Here is a 21942-nt window from a genome sequence, read left to right on the forward strand (position 1 = left end):
ACCTCAACTGAGCTAACCATCAACACAGTGTTATCTGCAAGCTCACGTTGTGAGCTTGCAGATCTGCTATTTTCACTACTTCTTAAACATTTGTTTTCTAATTTAGGGAATTTCTTTGATAATTTTTTATTTTATTCTTTCTAAAATTCTTTTAGAACATTTTTTTAATTTGTTTTCAACTAATGGAAATGTGTGATGTTTTTTGGAAATCTTGTCAAATAATAATAATAAATTTAGGATAAATACATTTAGGAAACAAAAAATAAAGGTCTAATTACTCGTGGAAAATGGATCCGCGACCCACAAATGGGTCCCGACTCCCGACCCACAGTTTGGGAAACAGTGCTCTAAACTAAGCTAACCATTGGCACAGTGTGTGTGGACACATTAACCTAATCTAACCATTAACACGCCCCACTAAATGTAATGCTGGCATAATCACATACTGTATTCAATTTGGACAACAGTCTAATGCATTGGGTGATTGTACAACAGCTGCATTAGCCTTCACTAGGGATCTATTAAATGATTAGAGAGAGAGATAGAGGGACTATAACGCCTTACCATTAACATCTTAATTCCGTTTCCTGTTCCAATGGTGGAAAGTAACTGATTACATTTACTCAAGTACAATTTTGAGGTACATTTACTTTACTTGAGTATTTCCATTTTGTGATACTTGACATCTCAGAATCAGATGTTGTACTTTTTTACTCCAATGCATTTATTTGGCAGTTTTAGTAACTAGTTATTTGCTGGTTTAGATTATTAATAATGACACATGCCATATTTGGGTGTAGCTGCAGTGGGAACTCTATACAGTATATGGTTATGTCTGAGTCATAGTGAACTCTATATATGGTTATGTCTGAGTCATAGTAAAGGGGAAGTCCACCTACCGACCCATTAGCAAATGTTATAGCCTAAGTATAAAATAGGGCTTAACAATCAATAACTATAATCCAATAACATGATATATATACGACTCTGAAATGGGAATTCTGTAGTACTTTTACTTTCACTACTTTAAGCGTATTTTGATACTTTAATACTTCAACTTGCGACTTCAACTTTTACTTGTAACAAAGTACTTTTATACCGTGGTATTGCTACTTTTACCGAAGTCCAAAATTGCAGTACTTCTTCCCCCACTAAGTGCTTGTTTCAGGCCGTGTTCAGTCAGCCTGTGGCCGTGTATAGTGTTCATTACGGCTGGCCAGAGATTAAATTACATCAGACGCATTAACAGGCATATCTCATACACTTAATCCCCATGACCCTGCATGGCATATTGACCCATTATTACCCACATACACACTTTATGCAGTTATCCCAGGACAACGGCACAGACTGGCTGACCCGTCTCTGACCCCGCATTACAGTAATGCATAGTTATCTCATCTGTCATGGAAAAGTGGTGGAAACGTAACCAAGTGCATTTCCATTTTTCCACATTCGATACTCTATAGTCTTTATCAGTGGTTTTCAAGCTTTTTCATGCCAGGGACCCCCCCCCCCCCCAAGGACCACTGGTGGTCCCCGGACCACTGGTTGAGAGCCACTGCTCTATATACTCTACTCCACTACAGCACATCTCAGAGGAAAATATTGTACTTTTTTTTACCTAGTACTAGTTGCTTTACAGATTTAGATAAGTATTACGAAGCATATATTAACCACCTAGGACCTGTTTAATACATTCAAAATAAGCTGCATTTTTGTGATTTTATGACTGTTTGAAAAGTCTGTATATTACACTGCACAAATGCATGGCACACAAATCCTAATATGTCATTGAGGGTGAGTCTATACATCTATCTGAGAGGTTGTGTGTGCGCGTGTGCGTGTGTGTGTGTGTGTGTGTGTGTGTGTGTGTGTGTGTGCGCGCGCGTGTGCGTGACTGCGTGCGTGTGCGTGTGTCCAACATACCATAGTCTGTGTTCTCTGGTTCCCAGCAGTTCGATGGCCAGAAGTAAGGAGTCTGTGAGAGACAGAGACATGGAGATTAAAGCTGATTGGGCCCTATTTTACAGCTGATCTATAAGCTCACAAGGCATTGAATTGCGATTGAAGTCACTTTTCATTTATTTATATTCATTATTTTGCAGGGGAAAGAAAATTTAAAAAGTGTTTTAATTTACTTTATTTTTACATTATTTACATTTTTTAAGACAATGACATTTCCTAAATACGTAGTCCAGGTTGAAGGTGATTTCAAAGCCAGGTTTCAGGCTAGTTGGATGGACAGATAGGCGGATGGAGAGACAGACAGACCACTCATAATGAAGTTGAGGAACAAAATTTGTACGATAATTAATATCAGCCACCAGCTAACACTGTTGGCAGGGATGTGTGTTGCATTTGCCATGTGTACTGGCAGATAATCAATCTTCTTTTTCTGTGAACCAATTTGGCTACTAGAATTATGTGTTGATCTGTGGCATTAGCACATTATTCCAAGACACTGGGGACCTGTCAAACCTACATACCTGGAACTATGGGTGCAACAGCTAATCCCGCTAATTGATTTAATTATTATTATTATATATTATTATTATATTAATCAATTTAAATAAAAAAATATAGATGTGGGGGCACTTAAAGGTAGGGTAAGTGATATTTTTTGGTATTTTTTTTGTTTTGTCAAAAAGGTTAAAGTACTATATTCTGATAGTAATCATTGCTACGGAGCGTTTGTTCGGTCACAGGGGTCTTCTCTCCAGCTCTTTAGTACATTTTCAGGTAGGTGACAACATTTAAGCCAATCAGGAGAGAGCACTGAAAATGCATTTTCTGTTTAATAAAAAGCTGGAGAGACATGGGAGACTCCTTTTACTGAACAAACACTCTGTAGCAATGAGTACTATCACAATATAGAGCTATTTAACACTTATTTTAACCAAAGTAAATCACTTACCCTAACTTCAAATTAAACAAAAATGCGAATCTATTATTTTTGTGTGACACTTGTACACACAAAAAAGTTAACATTATTTTGCGTTGATTCATAGATATATAAAACATAAAAAATATACATTTAATAAAAAAAAAACATGCTTCTCAATTATTTGTCAAATATTCAAAAAAAGTAATTGATAAAATAATTGCTAGGAAGGAGGGAAAAAAACAGTCACAGCCCTACCTGGAACCTGTAGAAGGTCCCGTCATCTTTCAGGGTTAAAACATGGTCTGAGATGGGAAAGAAATAGCCGTGGGCAGCCATCAGAGTGCCTAGATGGAGAGCTTCAACTACACAGGGTGAGGTGAGGTTAAGGAAAGGAGAGGAGAAGGGGAATAGGAGAGGAAAGGAGAGGTATGGTAGGGATATGAGAAGGTTAGGGAAGGGGAGAATATAGGAGGACAAGAGCAGAGTGGCAGAGAGTATAAAAGTGAGAAGAAGATTAGCATAATTATGCACTCATTTTCAGGAACACACTGCATGCCAAAATTCAGTCACTGTTGATTAACCCATTAAGATCGGGCCATAAACATTATTCTATACTTTGGGCTATTCAAAAATAGCAGATATACAAGCTCATAGCGCGGCACCGAGTGCCCCGCTATGAGCTTGTAGATCTGCTATTTTTTGTAAAAATTATAAATTTGTGCAAATCTATGAATATATATATACTTTAAAGGGAATATTTTTTACTCAAATCTTTGCTTCTGGGGGTCCCTTAGAACAAAATATTTTCAGATGGGGGTCCGCGGCCAAATACATATAATTTTGGGGGTATTTGACATGAAAAGGTTTGAGAACCACTGGTATTCTTTGAGACACACATCCGGATTTTTGACCAACAATAAGCATCTTTGTTTGGCCCAATTTCGGGACAGCTGAGGTTTTTTGGGGCTAAACAAGGGCATCACGTGACGTTGATCGCCTTCCCCTATTCGCTCATACTAGGACATGACTTGCAGGCAGAAGAATATACAGTAGCAAGATACTGAAAGTTTTTTCAGAAAACTGTTCTGGATTTAGAAGACGTTTGTAACTGTAGGTGCATTCCCGGACTGAGCGGGATAAGGCCAAGGACAATAAGGAAACCAACATGGATTAGACCGGCAGGATGGCTAATGGGGAACGATGAATATTGTAACATGTTGTCTCAGTCACCTCCGACGCCTGGCCTTTCAAACCATGACTCAAACATTCACACCAACTGGGTTTGCCACCTGGACGTGATTAGTTAATGTAAATATTAGTGGACGAAAAAGGTCACTAGAGAATTGGAGTGAGGACGGAGGGAAAGGAACCAAGCAAGCAGATGGGGTGAAAGGGAAAAAAATGTTTTTATTGTGATACCGATAAATTGCAGTGGTGGAAAAAGTATCAATACTGCAATGTAGAAATACTCTCTGTTACAAGTAAAAGGCCAGTGTTCAAAATGTTACTTGAGAAAAAGAGCAAAAGTATTGGCCTCAAAATATGCTTAAAGTACCAAAAGTAAAAGCGCTAAAATGTTTGAAAATAGCAGATCTACAAGCTCACAACGCGTCGCGATGCGACGCGTTGTGAGCTTGTAGATCGGCTATTTTCAAATATAAAATAGGGCTAAAGTGGTTAATGCATGTTTTATAATATAAGGATTTATATCTGCAAAGTAACTATTAACTAAAGTTTTCAAATACTTGTAGTGGAGTAAAAGTACAATATTTGCCTCTGAGATGTAGTGGAGTAGAAGTAAAAGTATTAATCATTGGAAATACTCCAGTAAAGTAAAAGTACCTCAAAATTGTACTTAAGTACAGTACTTGTGTACTTAATGTACACCACTGGATACCGATAAATAGGAACTTTAAGCGTACTATGTTTGTTTCATTGATTCAAGTCGGAACACAATCGATTGATTCATCATTCAAATAAACATGCTCTGGAAATGCACGCGGCTGCCTTGTTAAAGGAGTACTTCATCCAAAAAAATACTTATTTTCTATCAATTACACACCTCATGAAGCCTTGAATTCATGGAGATTTTTTTGCTTTTTTGTAGCATTCCTAGGCCAATACTTTGATGACCGGCGGTCTCTCCCGTAGGAGACTCAAAAGAGACTTTTTGAGTCTCCTACCGGATACATTAGCATCTTTCCGCCCGTCATCAAATTATTGGCTTAGAAATGCGACAAAAAACAAAAAAATATATGCTTCATGGGGTGTGTAATTGATAGAAAATAAGTAATTTTTGGGGTGAACTATCCCTTTAAGTGGACAGATGGGTGGGCTGCGAACTCTTTCAAGATTTTCAAGCGGGCCCTGATCCACAAAAGGTTGGGAACCACCGTCTTAGGGCCAGTGGAAACACTAGCACATGAGTTATGTCAAAATGCATTTGGCCGGGCCCGGACCGCTACCTATAGGCTCCAATGTAGCCTGACAGGGCGTCGCGGGTTCGAGTCCCGATCCCGACGGCCTCTGCTGATTGTCACTCCCCTCTCCCATCTCTCTCTCCTCATTTCCTGTCTACCTACTAAACTATCAATGAAAGGCATAAAAAGCCTTTGCATTTGGCAGTGGTGTAAAGTAACTAAGTACATTTAATCAAGTACTGTACTTACTGTAAGTACAATTCTGAGGTATTTTTACTTTACTAAAGTATTTCCAGTTTTCAGTACTTTTACTTCTACTCCACTACATCTCAGAGGCAAATGTTGTACTTTCAATCAGATATAAATGATTATATAATTAAACATACATTAACCACTTCAGCCCTATTTTGAAAATAGCAGATCTACAAGCTCACAATAGCAGATCTACAAGCAGATCTACAAGCAGAGCTACAAGCTCACAACGTGTCGCGATGCGACGCGTTGTGAGCTCATAGATCTGCTATTTTCAAACATTTTAGCACTTTTACTTTTGGTACTTTAAGTATATTTATACTTTTGTACTTTTACTCAACATTAACATTTTGAACACAGGCCTTTTACTTGTAACAGAGTATTTTTATATTGTGGCATTGCTATTTTTACTTAAGTCAAATATCTGAGTACTTCTTCCACCACTGGCATTTGGCTGATTGCCATGAAACTTGCTGACCGCATTCATGGTCCCTGGAAGATTAACTATCACTTTTCTGAGTGACCCCCATGACTTATCCTGTAGCGCTAACCTCGGGCTAAAACTTCGTACAAGCTATCTAATAATGGAATCTGGTGAAGGAACAGGACAGACTCTAGGGCTTTTAGACCGTGTCTTGTTATTATTTCAATATGTCATAAAAAAACACACAGAGAAGCACAGTATGTGTCCAAATGATGAGTCCTGGTGATGAGGCTTTTTTTTTTGACATCCGACGATGCATGACTGGGCATATTTATCAGGCACAGAAACATGACAGTGCACATTCACACAGTGACAGGTGCGTAGTAAACACCCCAGTGTGGATTCTCATTATCTCTATGACAACAGGACAGCCGTGGATAATGAGCGCCAACACACCGTCAGTCAGCGCGCGCGCACGCACGCACACACGCACACGCACGTAGAAGAAGTATTTCGTTTTTTTTACTCAAATAAAAGTACCAATATCACAGCATAGGCATACTCAGTAAAAGTCCTGTATTCAAAATTGTACTTACATTTTAAAGGAACAAAAATATTGGCCTACTTACAGTACCAAAGTAAAAGTACTCAAAGCTCAACGAGTCACAATGCAACTCAAAATATGTAATTACGTGAATTTATGAGTAAATGTACTTGCTTTCCACCACGGTACACACACACACACAACAAAACAAACCACAGCATACAACACATAAGACACACAAGCAATGTGTGAAACTGTGGTAGACTTGACTTGTGGAGTCTATCTAAGGCCCGGTTCAGACTGGCAGCCCAAGTCCAGCCCAACAGTGGTGGAAAAAGTACTCAAATGTTTTACTTAAGTAAAGGTATCAATACTGCAACGTATAAGTACTCCGTTACAAGTAAAAGTCTGGAATTAAAAATGTACTTGAGTAAAAGTACAAAAGTATTGGTATCAAAATGTACTTAAAGTACCAAAAGTAAGAAGTACTAAAATGTTTGAAAATAGCTCACAACGCGTCACATCGCGACGCGTTGTGAGCTTGTAGATCGGCTATTTTCAAATAGCCTACTGTAGGTGTACAATAAGGCTAAAGTGATTAACATATGTTTACTTGGTAACTTTACACCACTGCAGCCCAGATCTGATTTCCAATCCAGATTGGAGTCGGATTGATGTTATGCAGTCTGAATAAGGCTGAGAAAGGTGATTCAAATCTAATGTGCAAAAATCTGATTCAATGTGTTTTTTTAAAACAGCATTTCTAACATGTCATGTCAGACACGAAGAAGAGAGAGAGAGAGAGGAGAGAGAGAGAGAGAGAGAGAGACAGAGAGAGAGAGAGAGAGAGAGAGAGAGAGAGAGAGAGAGAGAGAGAGAGAGAGAGAGAGAGAGAGAGAGAAAGGGGGAGAGAGAGAGAGAGAGAGAGAGAGAGAGAGAGAGAGAGAGAGAGAAAGGGGGAGAGAGAGAGAGAGAGAGAGAGAGAGAGAGAGAGAGAGAGAGAGGGAGAGAGTTACAGAGAGAGAGACAGACAGAGAGACATAGAGAGAGAGAGACAGAGAGACAGAGAGAGACTAGACACACAGGTGGAAAAACAAATAAGAGGTGGAAAGAGTGATGAGAAAGACAGAGGGGAGTGTGGGGGGGCAAGAGACACTGATTCAGATACAAAGAAGCGATGGAAAGAGTGATATATATGAGAGAGAGAGATAGGAAGACACTGGCAGAGTAACTGAGACTGAGTTTCCTGACAATAGAAACAAATAAGCAATGGAAAGAGAGAGGAAGAGAGAAAGAGAGAGAGATATTGAACACATCCTAATAGTCTCACACACACACACACACACACACACACACACACACACACACACACACACACACACACACACACACACACACACACACACACACACACACACACACACACACACACACACACACACACACACACACACGATAATTGTTTGCAGTTTCCACTCAGACACAGAGTTCAGTCTGAACAACTCATGAGTTGAAATACAACTATTTTAATAAATGTAAAATGAGCAATACGTTTATTAGGGATTAGGCGATGGGTAATCTGAGTTCCCAGAAGTTTTCGCCAGCTCTGGCGAGGAACTTCTGGGCCAGAGCCCTGGTATTTGTGGGCGGGATGTAACTTACGCTCAGAATCTGAGCGGACACGCCTCTTACCGGTCTGAGAGCTGTGCAACTCGTCTAAAAAGTCAGACGAGAGGCAAACAGCAGTACACAACAATGGCGGCCGAAATTTCTCAAGGGGAAATTGCTTCCCGTCGATCCTATTTGGATGCAACCATAGATATATATAAAGGCTAGATGGCTCAAGGGGACGGAGCAAGCGTAGCTCAACCGCGGCCATCTTGAAACAGTCATTCATAACATTATGTCTATGGTGCATATACTTTAAAATAACCATAGCGTGCTCAATTTTCATCCGATTTTCAAACGGTTTGGTGTGTTGTAAACACCAAAGATGTAGTTATGATACTACATACTTATAATTATAATCATGTTTTTTTATTTTTTATTTTATTTTATAATTTTATAATTTTATTACATCTTTGGTGTTTACAAAACACCAAACCGTTTGAAAATCGGATGAAAATTGAGCACGCTATGGTTATTTTAAAGTATATGCACCATAGACATAATGTTATGAATGACTGTTTCAAGATGGCCGCCATGTGGCAACGTCGTACTCCATTGGCCAGCAGCGCGGGTGAGTCATCTAGCCTTTATATATATCTATGGATGCAACACCCACTGCATGTGGATCCCGCCCCCTTTTCTTCATTGGCTGTTGATTCGAATCACAACGCAGTGGCCGCGCCCCTGCTGTCCAAGCTCCGACGCAATGCCTCCCAGACTAGGCGATGGGTGAATGGATCTGTTGTAGGTACTCTGAGGGAGCACACTACATCTCCCCTACCGATAGGGGCCTTTTGATCACCCCATAGTGCATAAAAGAAGATCCAAAACAACAGGTGGTAGCTGGGGTGGTGGAGGGTGAAGAGCAATCTTGAAAAAATAATCTTGAATATATATATATTATATTAATACATTTGCTTCTCGTTTATTCGATTAACCAAAACAGTAATAAATAGAGTAATTGCTCAGAAAATAAATCGGTAGTTGTAGCACTAATAGCATTTATCAAAAAAGGTGAGAAGAAGTGATATGGGTTGAGGTAGAGTCTGAAGAGGTGAGTTTTCAGAAGGCGGTGGACAATGGGGAGCGATTCTGCAGTTCATGGTTATATGCAAACATGAATAACACATGTTTAATATCAGAGCTGTGTGTGTGTGTGGGTGTGGGTGTGGGTGTGGGTGTGTGTGTGTGTGTGTGTGTGTGTGTGTGTGTGTGTGTGTGTGTGTGTGTGTGTGTGTGTGTGTGTGTGTGTGTGTGTGTGTGTGTGTGTGCACGCGTGCGTGCGTGCACACAAGTGCGTTAAGCTCAAGAGGCTTGAACTCTGCTCGGCACTGATTTCCCATGAGTACTTGGGGCAGACAGCTGGAACAAAGGAATGAAAGCGAAAATGAGTGAGAGACAAAGAACTAGAGAGAGAGAGAGAGAGAGAGAGAGAGAAAGAAGTTTCAACTGGCACAATGGGGGATGTAGAGATAAAGGCAGGATACAAAAGAAGTGAGAGACAGAGTGAAAAGTGAAAAATATCACATCTGACCAAGTTCTGGGCTGTTCAGTGTTGAAGTCCTTACTACATCGTATAGCAGTCGGCTACAAAGTAATATCCTCAGTGTTAATTTGACTCAGAGGGCCCTGTTTAGATGATCTAGGGGCGCAAATCGTTTCAGGGTTGTGTCCATGCTAATTTAGCTAGTTAGACAGCTCGTTATCTGGTCGCACAGCCTGGAGCACTGTAGCCTAATGTCTCCTCATGACCAAGAGACATGAGATATCTTGACTTGTCAAATTAATATTCATAACATGCTCATTCTCAGTTAGGTTATTTGTTAAACAGCATATTAAAGCATGACAGAGAAGCAGCGGGACCCTGCTCAGTTTGGATATTGATGATGGCCTTACTGTACTATAGCTACAGAGACAGATAAAGAATACCAGGAGGCTGTGAATTCACAACATTCTTACAATGACCCAAGGCATGTTTACATAATATGCTCACATTATTTCTGTCAACAATAAAATGTAGCCTGTCTCAACTGACAGTTTTTCCTCCCTTCATGTGGATATGTTTAAATAAAAATGACAACTGCGTTGGTTGGAAAACAGCAATGACAGTTGCGCTGCGCCCAGCGCTGCTCTGTGCCGGGCTACACAATGAGAGCACAAAATGTACACTCTCTTATTTGAACACTCTGTCTTTCTTTTATCGTTTCGTAATTTCCGTATATGACAGTGCCTAACTCATCATTTCCCCCGTTTTGGTGTTCCAGCGACACTAAGTCTTAAAGCATTCCACCATCCCTTATTTCATTACATGAATGATCATTGGTGGAAAGTAACTAAGTACATTTACTCAAGTACTGTACTCTAAGTACAATGTTGAGGTACTTTTACTTTACTGGAGTATTTCCAATTTTAAATACTTCTACTTCTACTCCACTACATCTCAGAGGCAATCATTGTACTTTTACTCCACTACAATTATTTGAAAACCTTAGTTACTCGTTACTTTGTAGATTTTGATTACAAAACATGCATTAACCACTTCAGCCCTGTATACCCAGGCTATTTGAAAATAGCTGATCTACAAGCTCACAATGTGTCCCAAGCGACGCATTGTGAGCTTGTAGATCTGCTATTTTCAAAGCATTTTTATACATCTGGAAACTTGTCAAATGGGACATTCTGCATAATGAGTACTTTTACTTTCAGTACTTAAGAATATTTTAATGCGAATACTTTTGCACTTTTATTCAAGTACATTTTTAACACCTGACTTTTATTTGTATTGTATAAGTATTTCTACACTGTGTTATTGGTACTTTTACTTAAGTACAAAATGTGAGTACTTCTTCAGGCAGTACTTCTTCCACCACTGTGATGATAATGATATTTTTTGCTGGAGTATGAAGTTTCAGTCCATTATTTCAGGCCAGTAACCCATCTCCACACAGTCCTCTCTCCTCCACTCCCATAGCTATAAAAAACATAGAAGCAGAACATAATGTATTGTCTTTTATTGAGAGAGAGGAGGAAGGCAGGAAGGAAGGAGGATTGTATTTCCCATTTGTAGAACATTCTGTAGAACATTCTCGTAATGTCCAGTTTAACCTTCACTTTACTATCAAAGTAGGGCTGTTAACATTCCTCAGAAATGAAATTCGAATATTGGTCTTACAAATTGGCTAATATTTAAATATATTCGAGTATTATTATTATTATTATACTTTTTTAAATATTATTTTTGATATGATTATTTTACAGGGACGATACAAAAAACAATGTATCAAGTGCTTGATTCCAAAAAAAATATATTTTGTTTTCATCATCTTGGGCATCTGTCAAATAAACATTAAATATTTTTTTATTTTATTTTATCGAATATCCATTTTTATTTAAGTGGTTAACCATTCGTGTCCCTATTCTGGGGGCGAACATACTGTACGTTGCAACATGTCGTGCTTGTAGATCTGCTATTTTCGCAGAATGTATTTGGAGCAGAGGAGGGGGGGGGGGGAATAAGCGGATTAAGTATGGAGGCCTGGGGGACTCCGGTCAACGATGTATTTTATTTATACTTTCTTATTTCTTTCTTTTTCGTTTTTAGAACAAGCAGGCCATCTTAGGCATCACATTACACTATTCAGTCCAGAAGAGAGGGATCCTATAAGTCTTTTAGAAAGTTCTCAGTCTGTTTCTCCTTGTCATGGTAAAGTCCATGGTAGTTTGCCATCGGTTTATTCCAGTGATTCACGCCTATTTCTAACAGCACGGTGAACAGGCCTCCAAATAATCGCAGAAGAATACATTTTTTATAAAAATAATAATTCATACATAGAGAAATAAAAGATACAACAATGTATATAATATAATACAAAAGTATACAGGGTTTAAGTGGTTAAATCCAGGCAGAGGTGCCAAATCTTCAAGTAAATAATCGAATAATCGAGTTCGGCAACAAAAGTCAGAGTGTAGAGAGGGGGGAGGGGCATAACTGTGAGGAGGGGAGAGACAATATCCTAACATAAAGTCAGCGAAAACAACACAGCTTGAGGTGAAGTCAAACACAGGGAAATATGAAGGGAGTGGAGACAGAGTGTCAGAATGCCTGCGAGCAGCGCCTGTTTACTGTTATACTGTATAGTGTGTGCATTCATCTCCAGTTTAAAGTGAGGAAATAGAGACCGAGAACAGGAATAAACCTGAGGGACGTGGGAGATGGAAAGAGGCAATAAATAAGAGAGAGAGAGAGAGAGAGAGAGAGAGAGAGAGAGAGAGAGAGAGAGAGAGAGAGAGAGAGGGCGGGGGCTACAACAGCTGACAGCAACGAGCACGGAAGCAAGGGAGTGTGGAAGTGACAAAGAGCAAAAACTGAGAGGATAAGAGTGAGGGAAAGATAGATATAGAAAAGACAGCAAGAGAAAGAGAGAAAGCATCTTTCATGGGACTAGTCCCAATCGGCAGCCGTTATTCTTTTGCCTGCGGGGTAAAAAAACAATGTTCATCTCTTCCTTTCTCCTCCTCCTCTGCTTTCCCATTTTCCCCACTGATAATATGGAACCGTCCTCTACGTGAACCCACACACGCGGAAACTTCCTCTGCACACCGTACGTACTGTACACACATACTCTACGTATAAAGAATGCATGTGGTACGGCATATCATCACTGACGGGCAGAAACCTTGTATCTCCATATTTCACCTTTTTTATGTCGTTTTAGTTTCATAAATCAGTGGTTTTCAACCGTTTTCATGCCAAGGACCCCTAAATTGATTTGGCCGCGGACCCCCATCTGAAAGTGTTTTGTGCCAGGGACCCCCAGAAGCAAATATTTGAATTAAAAATGTGCTTTAAAAAAATATATATATATTAAAAGATTTTCAAGGTTTTTCAAAAATAGCAGATATACAAGCTCATAGCGAGGCACTCAAAATTATTGTGATGCTATGTTAACTAACCCCCCCCCCCCCCCCCCAAGGACCACTGGTGGTCCCCGGACCACTGGTTGTGAACCACTGTCATAAATGAATGCCCTATTTTATACTTTGTCATGTGACAATGTAGCGCAAAAGTACGCCCTTGCCTTAGAGTTCAATGTGATTTTGTATTGGTAAACCAGTTTTTAAATTTATTCTAAGATATACAGTACAAGAATCTGTGTTCTGAATAATAATAATGTGTGGCCTGGACACACTTTTGGATGGCCACACATTATTATTCAGATCACAGATGAGTTGCATTGATATCGATGTAAATGTGCCTCTTACCTGGATCTTCAATATTGAGATTTCTGAGCATCCACTGTACAATCTCTGAGCCTGGAAAAAAAGAAGAAAATGTTTTTATTTTAACATTATATATAGGAGACATTATATCAAAGGCTATGAGTGGCAATCACCGCTGAGAATATACAGTACATGTATATATATCCCTTTTCCACAACAAGGGGGAACTCTATAACCTGAAACCTGTGAAGTTCTGGGCCCGAGTTTCATGTTTCCATGATAACAGGAACCAACCGTGAAGTAGGAGGTACAGCCAACGGAACGCCACCTACGCCATTTATCTTGCGACAACAGACTAGTTTTAAAACTCATTATCTTCAGATATTGACGTTCCCAAAACTCAGGGTTAGTCTAGCCTCTAGAGAAGGGCCGAGTTGCTGAGCAGAAAGGTTTTACTTTACAAAATGGCAAACAAAGGCACACAGAGGGCAAAAACTAACCCTGGAAAAGTTTTACTTTACAAAATGGCAAACAAAGGCACACAGAGGGCAAAAAAAACTAACCCTGGAACATCCAACACACGGAAATGGATCGCAAGACAGAAGTTACAAACAGGTGAGTCATGCAGTTTGAACCAGTCTCTCATCAAGGCCAACAGGGAGGAGGGAAGAGTTAGTGGCAAGAGCGGAATCTGGAAAAAGGGCAAAGGGCAAACACAGGGGGAGGACAGGGGCCACAGGCAGCGTCACATCAGGGCCACTAACACTGGCGAGGGAACAGGCACTCAGGACAGCCATAGCATAATGGAAACAAATCCAGAACCTGTGAAACGTGGCATGGTACGTGTCACTTAGTTCTTGTAGTCGAAAGGGGAAAATTGTAGATACGTGTGTGTGTGCGTACGTGCATAATTATTTAAAAAATCTATTCGTTGAAATATTAAAATAAAAATATATATATATAGTATAAGTATTTGATAGAATAATCTCTAAGAAAATAATAGATAGTTGCAGCCCTAGTAATATATACTGTATGTGTAGATTATTTACACACTGATGTGATGTGTGCACAATAAAGGTGTACGTGTTCACAACGAATGTGATTTAGAGAGGATACTAGAGGAGGAAACGAAGGGAAGCACTGGAGGAAGAGAGATGGAAGGAGGGCTATAAAAAGAAATGTAACGAGGGATGAAGAAAGCGAGCGAGGAGGAAGTGAGGGACAGAAGGAGAGATGGTGGGATATCCACTGTATCTGCAGATTCTGCACACACACACACACACACACACACACACACACACACACACACACACACACACACACACACACACACACACACACACACACACACACACACACACACACACACACACACACACACACACACACACACACACACGCACACACCAGCTGTTCTCTACTGCGTGAACTCTCATTTAATTATCACTACGTCCTATTCATAGAGAGGGATAGAACTGACAGAGAGAGGTGGAGAGAGGGAGTGTGAAAGAAGAGAAACTCGGAAGCGAGCGCTAGGAAGTAAAGTTAGAGGAACACACACTGTAGAGAGGAAACTAACAGATGGAGAGAGAGGGGGAGGCTGACAGCATATTGTCTTTGTCTCGTCTTCCAGTCATCCCTCCTTCCTGGCCCCTCCTGTGAAGATTTGCTCAATCATTGGATGTCTTGCTGAGAGGGCCTGCCAGGCGCTCTTCTATTGGGAAGTGTGTGTGTGTGTGTGTGTGTGTGTGTGTGTGTGTGTGTGTGTGTGCATCCATTTGTGCGTGCGCGTGCAAAAGCTCCACAAGGATTGTAATCTCTGTCAAATTGGAGATCAATCTGAAAGCTCATTAAGAGATTTCTTCAGAGTTAGGGGTTACAGTTAGGAATATATTTAAAGCCGGGGCTTTTTATGGTTGGGATTAGGGTTATGTGTGATTGGTTGGGATACAGTGCAGTTTTTTTCCAGCCACTGTGCGACTAGTAGTCAATATTACACATCACATACCGCGCATTTATAAGCAATAGGTCAACTGAATCATGACAGATGAACTGAATCATGACAGATGAACTGAATCATGACAGATGAACTGAATCATGACAGATGAACTGAATCATGACAGACAAACTGAATCATGACAGACAAACTGAATCATGATAGACGAATTGCACTATGATTGCACTGGTTTTTAGTTAGAATATGAAGTACTTATTTATTGTATTTGTATTGTAGGATATACAGTATGTAGTATTGTAGGATGTATGTTCTTTCTGTCTGTCTTTTCTGTCTTTTTAAATGTTGACCATGGGAGCTGAGCTCTAAGATTTCCTATGCATTCGTGCAAAATGGCAAATAAAGCCTATTCTAGTCTATTCTATTCGAGTAGGTTACAAAAAATATAGCATTCTTTATGAAACGTTGCTTATGTTGTCCCCACAAAAATAGCAATGCAAGAATGTGCGTGCGTGTGGCCGTGCGCTGTCACTGTCACACCACACAACAGGAAGGCACATTAACGAAAGCAAAATAACGTAATTATAAATTGAACATCAATTACAGCCCCGCCGGTGCGAACACTTGGTTGCCTTTTGGCTGAGGAACAGTCCATAAAACTTTGACACGTCGACACTTGCCAGCAAAGCTGTCTCCATTAAGCTCGTAAAAAACGGCGGGCTAGCACAGCAGATTCACTTTTAAAGGAGGCTGTGCGTCGCAGAGGGACTCTTCTGATCAAAGTCATCAGTCTTATCAAAAGGTTCAGCCCTGTAAGATGCATCCTCGGCACATTAGGATGAGTGGAGGTGGACACAATTACCTCTAATGGGACTAAAGCATTAACAATGTTTGTTTATATTACCCTTTAGCTATGTCACATTATTTAGTCCCATGATTGTATTATGCAGATTAGTCATACTGTATATTATGCACTTTATGTCTCCCCTCTCTTTCTATGAGATGACTCTCTATCTATCTTTTAACTGCAATGATGAGCCTGCACAACCACCCACCTTACTTGTAATGTGATGTGACAATAAAGATTGATTCTGATTCTGATGTATCGACCATTAAATGGTTTGTATATTTGAGTATTTCATATATCGTTGCTGTCGGGCAGAAACCTCTTATATATATTTCAACTTTTTATATTCTTTTCATAAATCAATATAGCATCACACAAAAGTAGCAAAAATAGCAGATCTACAAGAATCGTGGCCCATATTGAGCTTGTAGATCTGCCATGTTTGCTAGTTTTTCATCTGAATCCTCAAAAGTAACAGTTTTGGACATGTGAGGTTTCCACGCGACAGAGACGATATGTATTCCATAGGTGGTGGTCCATAACTAAACACACCTTGCATGTGCTGGAATGGGGAAGGGAGGGAGGGGGGGGGGGGGGGTATTTGCATTGTTTATTCTGTTTATGGATTTTGCCGTGAATATTGCATGTGAAATGAACATGAAAAATGGAAAAGCTCAATAAAAATACTGACAAATAAAAAAATAACTGTTGATGACGCAGGTTGGTCAACTTAGCTTCATTCATCAGAATGCAGAGCACACACAGCATGGCTTTCAACTCAGAGAGTGATTATGATAAGAGATGGGGCGCTGTAATGGTCATCTTAATTTCATAATACCAGGTGTCCGTGGCATATAAAAGCACATTACGCCGAGGTGTCCTCCGGTGACAATCTGCTCCGCTCCATACCGGTGCATTACTCTCTCTGCTTCCATTCGTCCATTAGTAGGCTGTAAGTGGATATACCTCGGAGCGTATTATGTCTTATTTACGTCTCTCTCTCCCTCTCTGCTATGCAGTCAATACCAGCTCCTATCCGTCCAGCTCTCTCCGCCCCGGGGCATACAGATGAGTCTTCTACATTAGCCTTTTGATTACGGCGGGTCATGATGTACTCTATTTATCTGATCTGTTAACATTAACTGAATACCTTGGCAATTCCCCCTCACGATAAAAAAGGCTGATGAGAAATTCTATAAAGCGTGCTATTATAAAACAGTATTATTATCGAGTTCATTGTATATTTATGTATGTCATGCACTCTGCTATGTTGTTATTTTAACGTTAGCTACAGCTGATAGCAGATAAAAAGGTTTCTGTGACTCCAAATAGAAGAGTTGTAGACCTGTAATCCTAACTAAAATGTAATCTAGGCTAAACTGGACCAAAAACCCTAAGAGGGGCGCTACTCTCCCTCTGCCAGCCTGGGGAGAGCCCAGAACTGAGCTCATGCCTCCTTCAATGCATGAGGACCTAGCAAGCCGCTTCTTATCGCCCGACAGGGGGGAGTTTCCCCGGTTGGACGTAGCGTGTGGAAGGAACACGTTATTCCGACCAGTTCCTTTCCCCTCCATCAGGCGCCCCGGCTGACCAGGGGGAGGCAGTATAGAGACCAGGAATACTGCATGTTTTTTGTGAGGGTACCTCTACCCTAGGAGACACGGGGAGAACATGCAAACTGCTTCATTTTTAAAGTACCCGTTCATCCAAACTGTTCTTTTGTCAGTGCTCAACTTCATCTATCCATCCATCAATCCAACCATTATTTTTTTCTGTTTAGACCTCCAGTGCATGTTACAAAGTTCTCTGTTGTAAAACAATGTCTACGTGACGTGTGCTTAATCCACTTAAACCCTCTAGTCTTAGAAAACTGGACTTGACTTACAACTGTGACCGCTTTCTTCCGTCTACACCAAATCTCTTCAACATGTCGTGCGGTGTGAGCTTGTAGCTCAGCTATTTTTGGCGAATGTCCCCCAGCAGAACGGGCACGCTGGGTTTCAAGTGTATTAACGCTATCAACGACAGTGTCTAATGTGGTTTCAGCGGGTTAGAGTTTTAAGTTCAAGCCTGTGTTCTGTACACTTGTATAACCACTGGTTATAAACACCTCAGTGGTTTTACACGGCCATTCACACTAGGCTGCACTTAATTATCTGGACAGCTGGACAAACTGCACTCATTTGCATTAGCCCATTAAGACCAGGAACGTGTCTCTGTGTCATTTTAAGATTTCTTTGGGCTATTCAAAAATAGCAGATATACAAGCTCATAAGTGCCGCGCTATGAGCTTGCAGATCTGCAAAACAAAATTATTTGTAGAACATTTGTAACTCGAATCTTTGCTTCTGGAGATTCTAAATCCTAACAGTTTAAAAAAAAAACTTATGTTGCTATATCAGTGGTGCTCAAACTTTTTCATGTCAAGGACCCCCAAAATTATATGTGTTTTGCTGCCGACCCGCATTTGAAAATATTTTGTTCCAGGGAGTGGGACCCCCCCCCAAAGAAGCAAGGATTTAAGTTAAAGATGTTCGCTTAAATATATATATATATTCAAAGATTTGCACACATTTTCACAATTAAAAATGTAAATAGCAGATCTACAACTTCATAGTCACGCTATGAACTTGTATATCTGCTATTTTTGATTTGCCAAAGAAACCTTAAAATGACACAGATGCGTTCCCGGTCTCAATAGGTTAAAACATGATTTATACTTCCGTCGTACGGCTAGTGTCATGCGCTGAAAACAGACAATCTATAAGCTCGACACGTTGTGTGCTCGTATATCTGCCATTTTCGGTATAACTCTGAAACGAGCACCGTTAGTAGCTAATTTAGGGCAAGGCAGGTTTATTTGTAGCACAAATGCACACGTGACACGAAAGGCAATCCAAGGTGCTTTACGTGGAGTGTCTGCGTGCGAGGGAGATGTGTCACAGATGTGTTGAGATGTAGGAGGCCCTCACCTCGACAAATGTCATCTGCTACGCGTGCTTATGTAACATCCTTCATTATGTAACCTGGGAAACAAGGCAGCACGCTGACTTACTGGCTAATGCCTGACAACTGGTAACAAGTATCTTCTCAGCTCCAGGCCGCACGAACAAATGACGTCGCCCCATTGGAAATGAATAAAATAAAATGAAATGAAATGAAATGAAATGAAATGAAATGAAATGAAATGAAATGAAATGAAATGAAATGAAATATAATATAATATAATGATGCCTATAATGATGCCCAACATAGGAGAACTAGGGTTTAAAGTGGTTAAATAAAGCAAACACAGCAAGTGGTACGGTATGGCCACTTTATTGTCCACCATCCAGAGTTCTCTGAAACTGGTGAATAATATCATATGGGGATTGGAAGTGTTTCTTTCAAAAATACCATTGCAAGCCATTCCCATTCCCAACGCTAATTAACTCAGTCGTTGTCATACGGTGTGTGGAAAGACACGTGTCACACTGAACGGTAATGGCTTTCTATTATCTTTTTTTAAAGATTATTTTCGGAGCGAAAGACAGGAGAGGCGTGGGAGAGAGAGAGGTCATGATGCAGCAAAGAGCATTGGGCCGGATTCAAACCCGGGCCAACTGTATAGCCGTATTTATGTGATATGTGCTTTTACCAGGTGACCCACCGGGGTACCCTGATAATGTATTTTTAACCCATTAAGACTTGAAGCCGATTCTACAAATGTCTTCTAAATCCCAACAGTATCCTGAAAAAAACGTTTCTATATCAGTGGTTCTCAAACCTTTTCATGTCAAGGACACTAAAACATTATTTGTATTTGGCCGCGAACCCCCATCTCAAAATGTTTTGTTCCAGGGACCCCCAGAAGCAAAGAATAGAGTTAAAAATGTTCGCTTTTAACAATATATATTCAAAGTTTGCACACATTTTCAAAAATAGCAGATCTACAAGCTCGTAGCGCTGCACTCGCTATGAGCTTGTAGATCTGCTATTTTTGAATAGCCAAAAGTGTAAAATAATGCTTTTTAGCTCAAATGAAAAAGTGACACAGATGCGTTCCAGGTCTTAACTCATTGAGTGCCATTAACGTGTTTCACGTGTTTTACCGCTATGGTGCAACGTGCCATTAACATGTTTCACGTGTTTTTGAAAAAAGTAGAAAAAAACTAAAACATTAAAAAAAATTAAAAAAAAGATATCATTATCTGAAGATTTGCAGCTCCATCCACTCCTTGTTTAACTTATAACTTAAAATGGCTGTATCTCGCTTCCTAAGCACTTTTTTTTTACTTTGAAAAAATAAAAAAATAAAAATCATAATGGCCAGAAAGGCACTCAATGAGTTAATGGGTTAACCCACAAATGCGGTGGCGTTAACGTCTGAGACAAAACGACAACTCATGAAAGCTTTGCTGAATCCTGGACCTTCCCTTCAAACTTCTAACGCTCAGTTTTAAGGACCCGGGTTCGGTGGTTTCTAATAAGTGTTTCAATTTACATTTCAGGCATTCAGCTGTTTATAGCATCTACCCAGCCGCAGGTAAGTGAGTTCTGAGAGGCAGGCAAACCTTGTGAAAGCTTTTCTGAATCCTATAAACTCCCCTTCGAACTTCTAATGATCAGTTCTCGGGACTTGGTGGTTTCTATCCGAGGCGAAACAACAACTTGTGAAAGCTTTTCCGAATCCTCGACGTCAAACTTTTAATGCTTAGGCTTAAGAAGCTAGTTTCAAATTACATTTCAGGCATTTAGCTGATGCTTTTACCCCGAGTTGGATTTGCTGGGGGGGGATAGGGGGGGTAATCCATGCCTCTCCTTGTTTTGATATCCCCCTTCCTGGTCATTTATTTTTGTGGCGCCACTGGGGATATATTTTATCCTTGCTTCTGGTCAGACTGAATTAAAAAGCTGATAGGTACGAAACACGTACGTTGTTTGTGACCGCTGAGGCGTATTAAAGTGCGGACGGTTCCTTTGTTGTTCACGTTGCCAAGAAGCTGTGCCCGGTGAGTGTGTCTAGCCTTTTGAAGTGAGGCGCTCAGACTGAATTAAATACATTTCCTTTTGGGAAATGTAGACTGTCTGTCTGAAGTGGGTGATATTAATTAATATCACAATTTTAACAAGTTTAATTAACAAATTCCCTATCCCTCAATTTATTCATTAATTTTTTTTACATTTCAAAGCCTGTAGATTGGCTATTTTCATTATTTGTTGTACGACGAAGTACAGCATTTCAGGGGTCTTCAACAGGGGGTCCGGGACCCCTAGGTGGTCCCCAGAGATACTACAGGGGGGCCACCAAATCTTTGCGTCATAGGGATTTTTTAATGTTATTTTTACATTAACCAACTCTCGCATCCCTATTCTGGGGGTAACATTAGCCGAAAATAGCAGACCTTCAACGCGTCGCACAGGTGTACAGGGAAAAAAGAGCAGACCAAGTACCAAGCCAAAAGGTTATGGTTTACAAAGTATTAAGTTACATAAGTCGTTAAATGTCTGAAAGTACACATTAACATGAATCCAATATGTAGTGGGGGGTCCCTGCTTCATCTCTCTCTCAGCTAAGGGGTCCTTGGTCCTGAAAAACGTTGAAGACCCCTACAATATATAGTGTCTAAAAGTGGTTAAAAATACAAATCGAACCCCTGCTTTTGCCCAGACGCAGGTAGTGAGTCATTTTCAAGGACACTCTTGACAGGACACAAGGTTGTTCATGGAAACCATGCAGACGTAAC

At 40.2% G+C, this 21942-nt stretch overlaps 1 protein-coding gene across 1 annotated transcript in view; it reads right to left on the reverse strand.

The window, feature by feature from the left end:
• LOC308104997 (regulator of G-protein signaling 7-like) overlaps positions 1–21942 on the reverse strand; it is a gene marked incomplete at its 3' end in the record, with an annotated part of 124719 nt that overhangs the window by 29078 nt on the left and 73699 nt on the right. The window contains exons 4-6 of the mRNA XM_080455632.1: positions 13458–13508; positions 3143–3249; positions 1930–1981 (exon numbers count right to left, since the gene is read on the reverse strand). Coding sequence (XP_080311758.1) covers positions 1930–1981; positions 3143–3249; positions 13458–13508 — 210 coding nt within the window. The remainder of the gene's footprint in view (positions 1–1929; positions 1982–3142; positions 3250–13457; positions 13509–21942) is intronic.

This window comes from Gymnoscopelus braueri (assembly GCF_963280865.1).
Source record: "Gymnoscopelus braueri genome assembly, chromosome: 17".
NCBI classification, from domain to species: Eukaryota; Metazoa; Chordata; class Actinopteri; order Myctophiformes; family Myctophidae; genus Gymnoscopelus; species Gymnoscopelus braueri.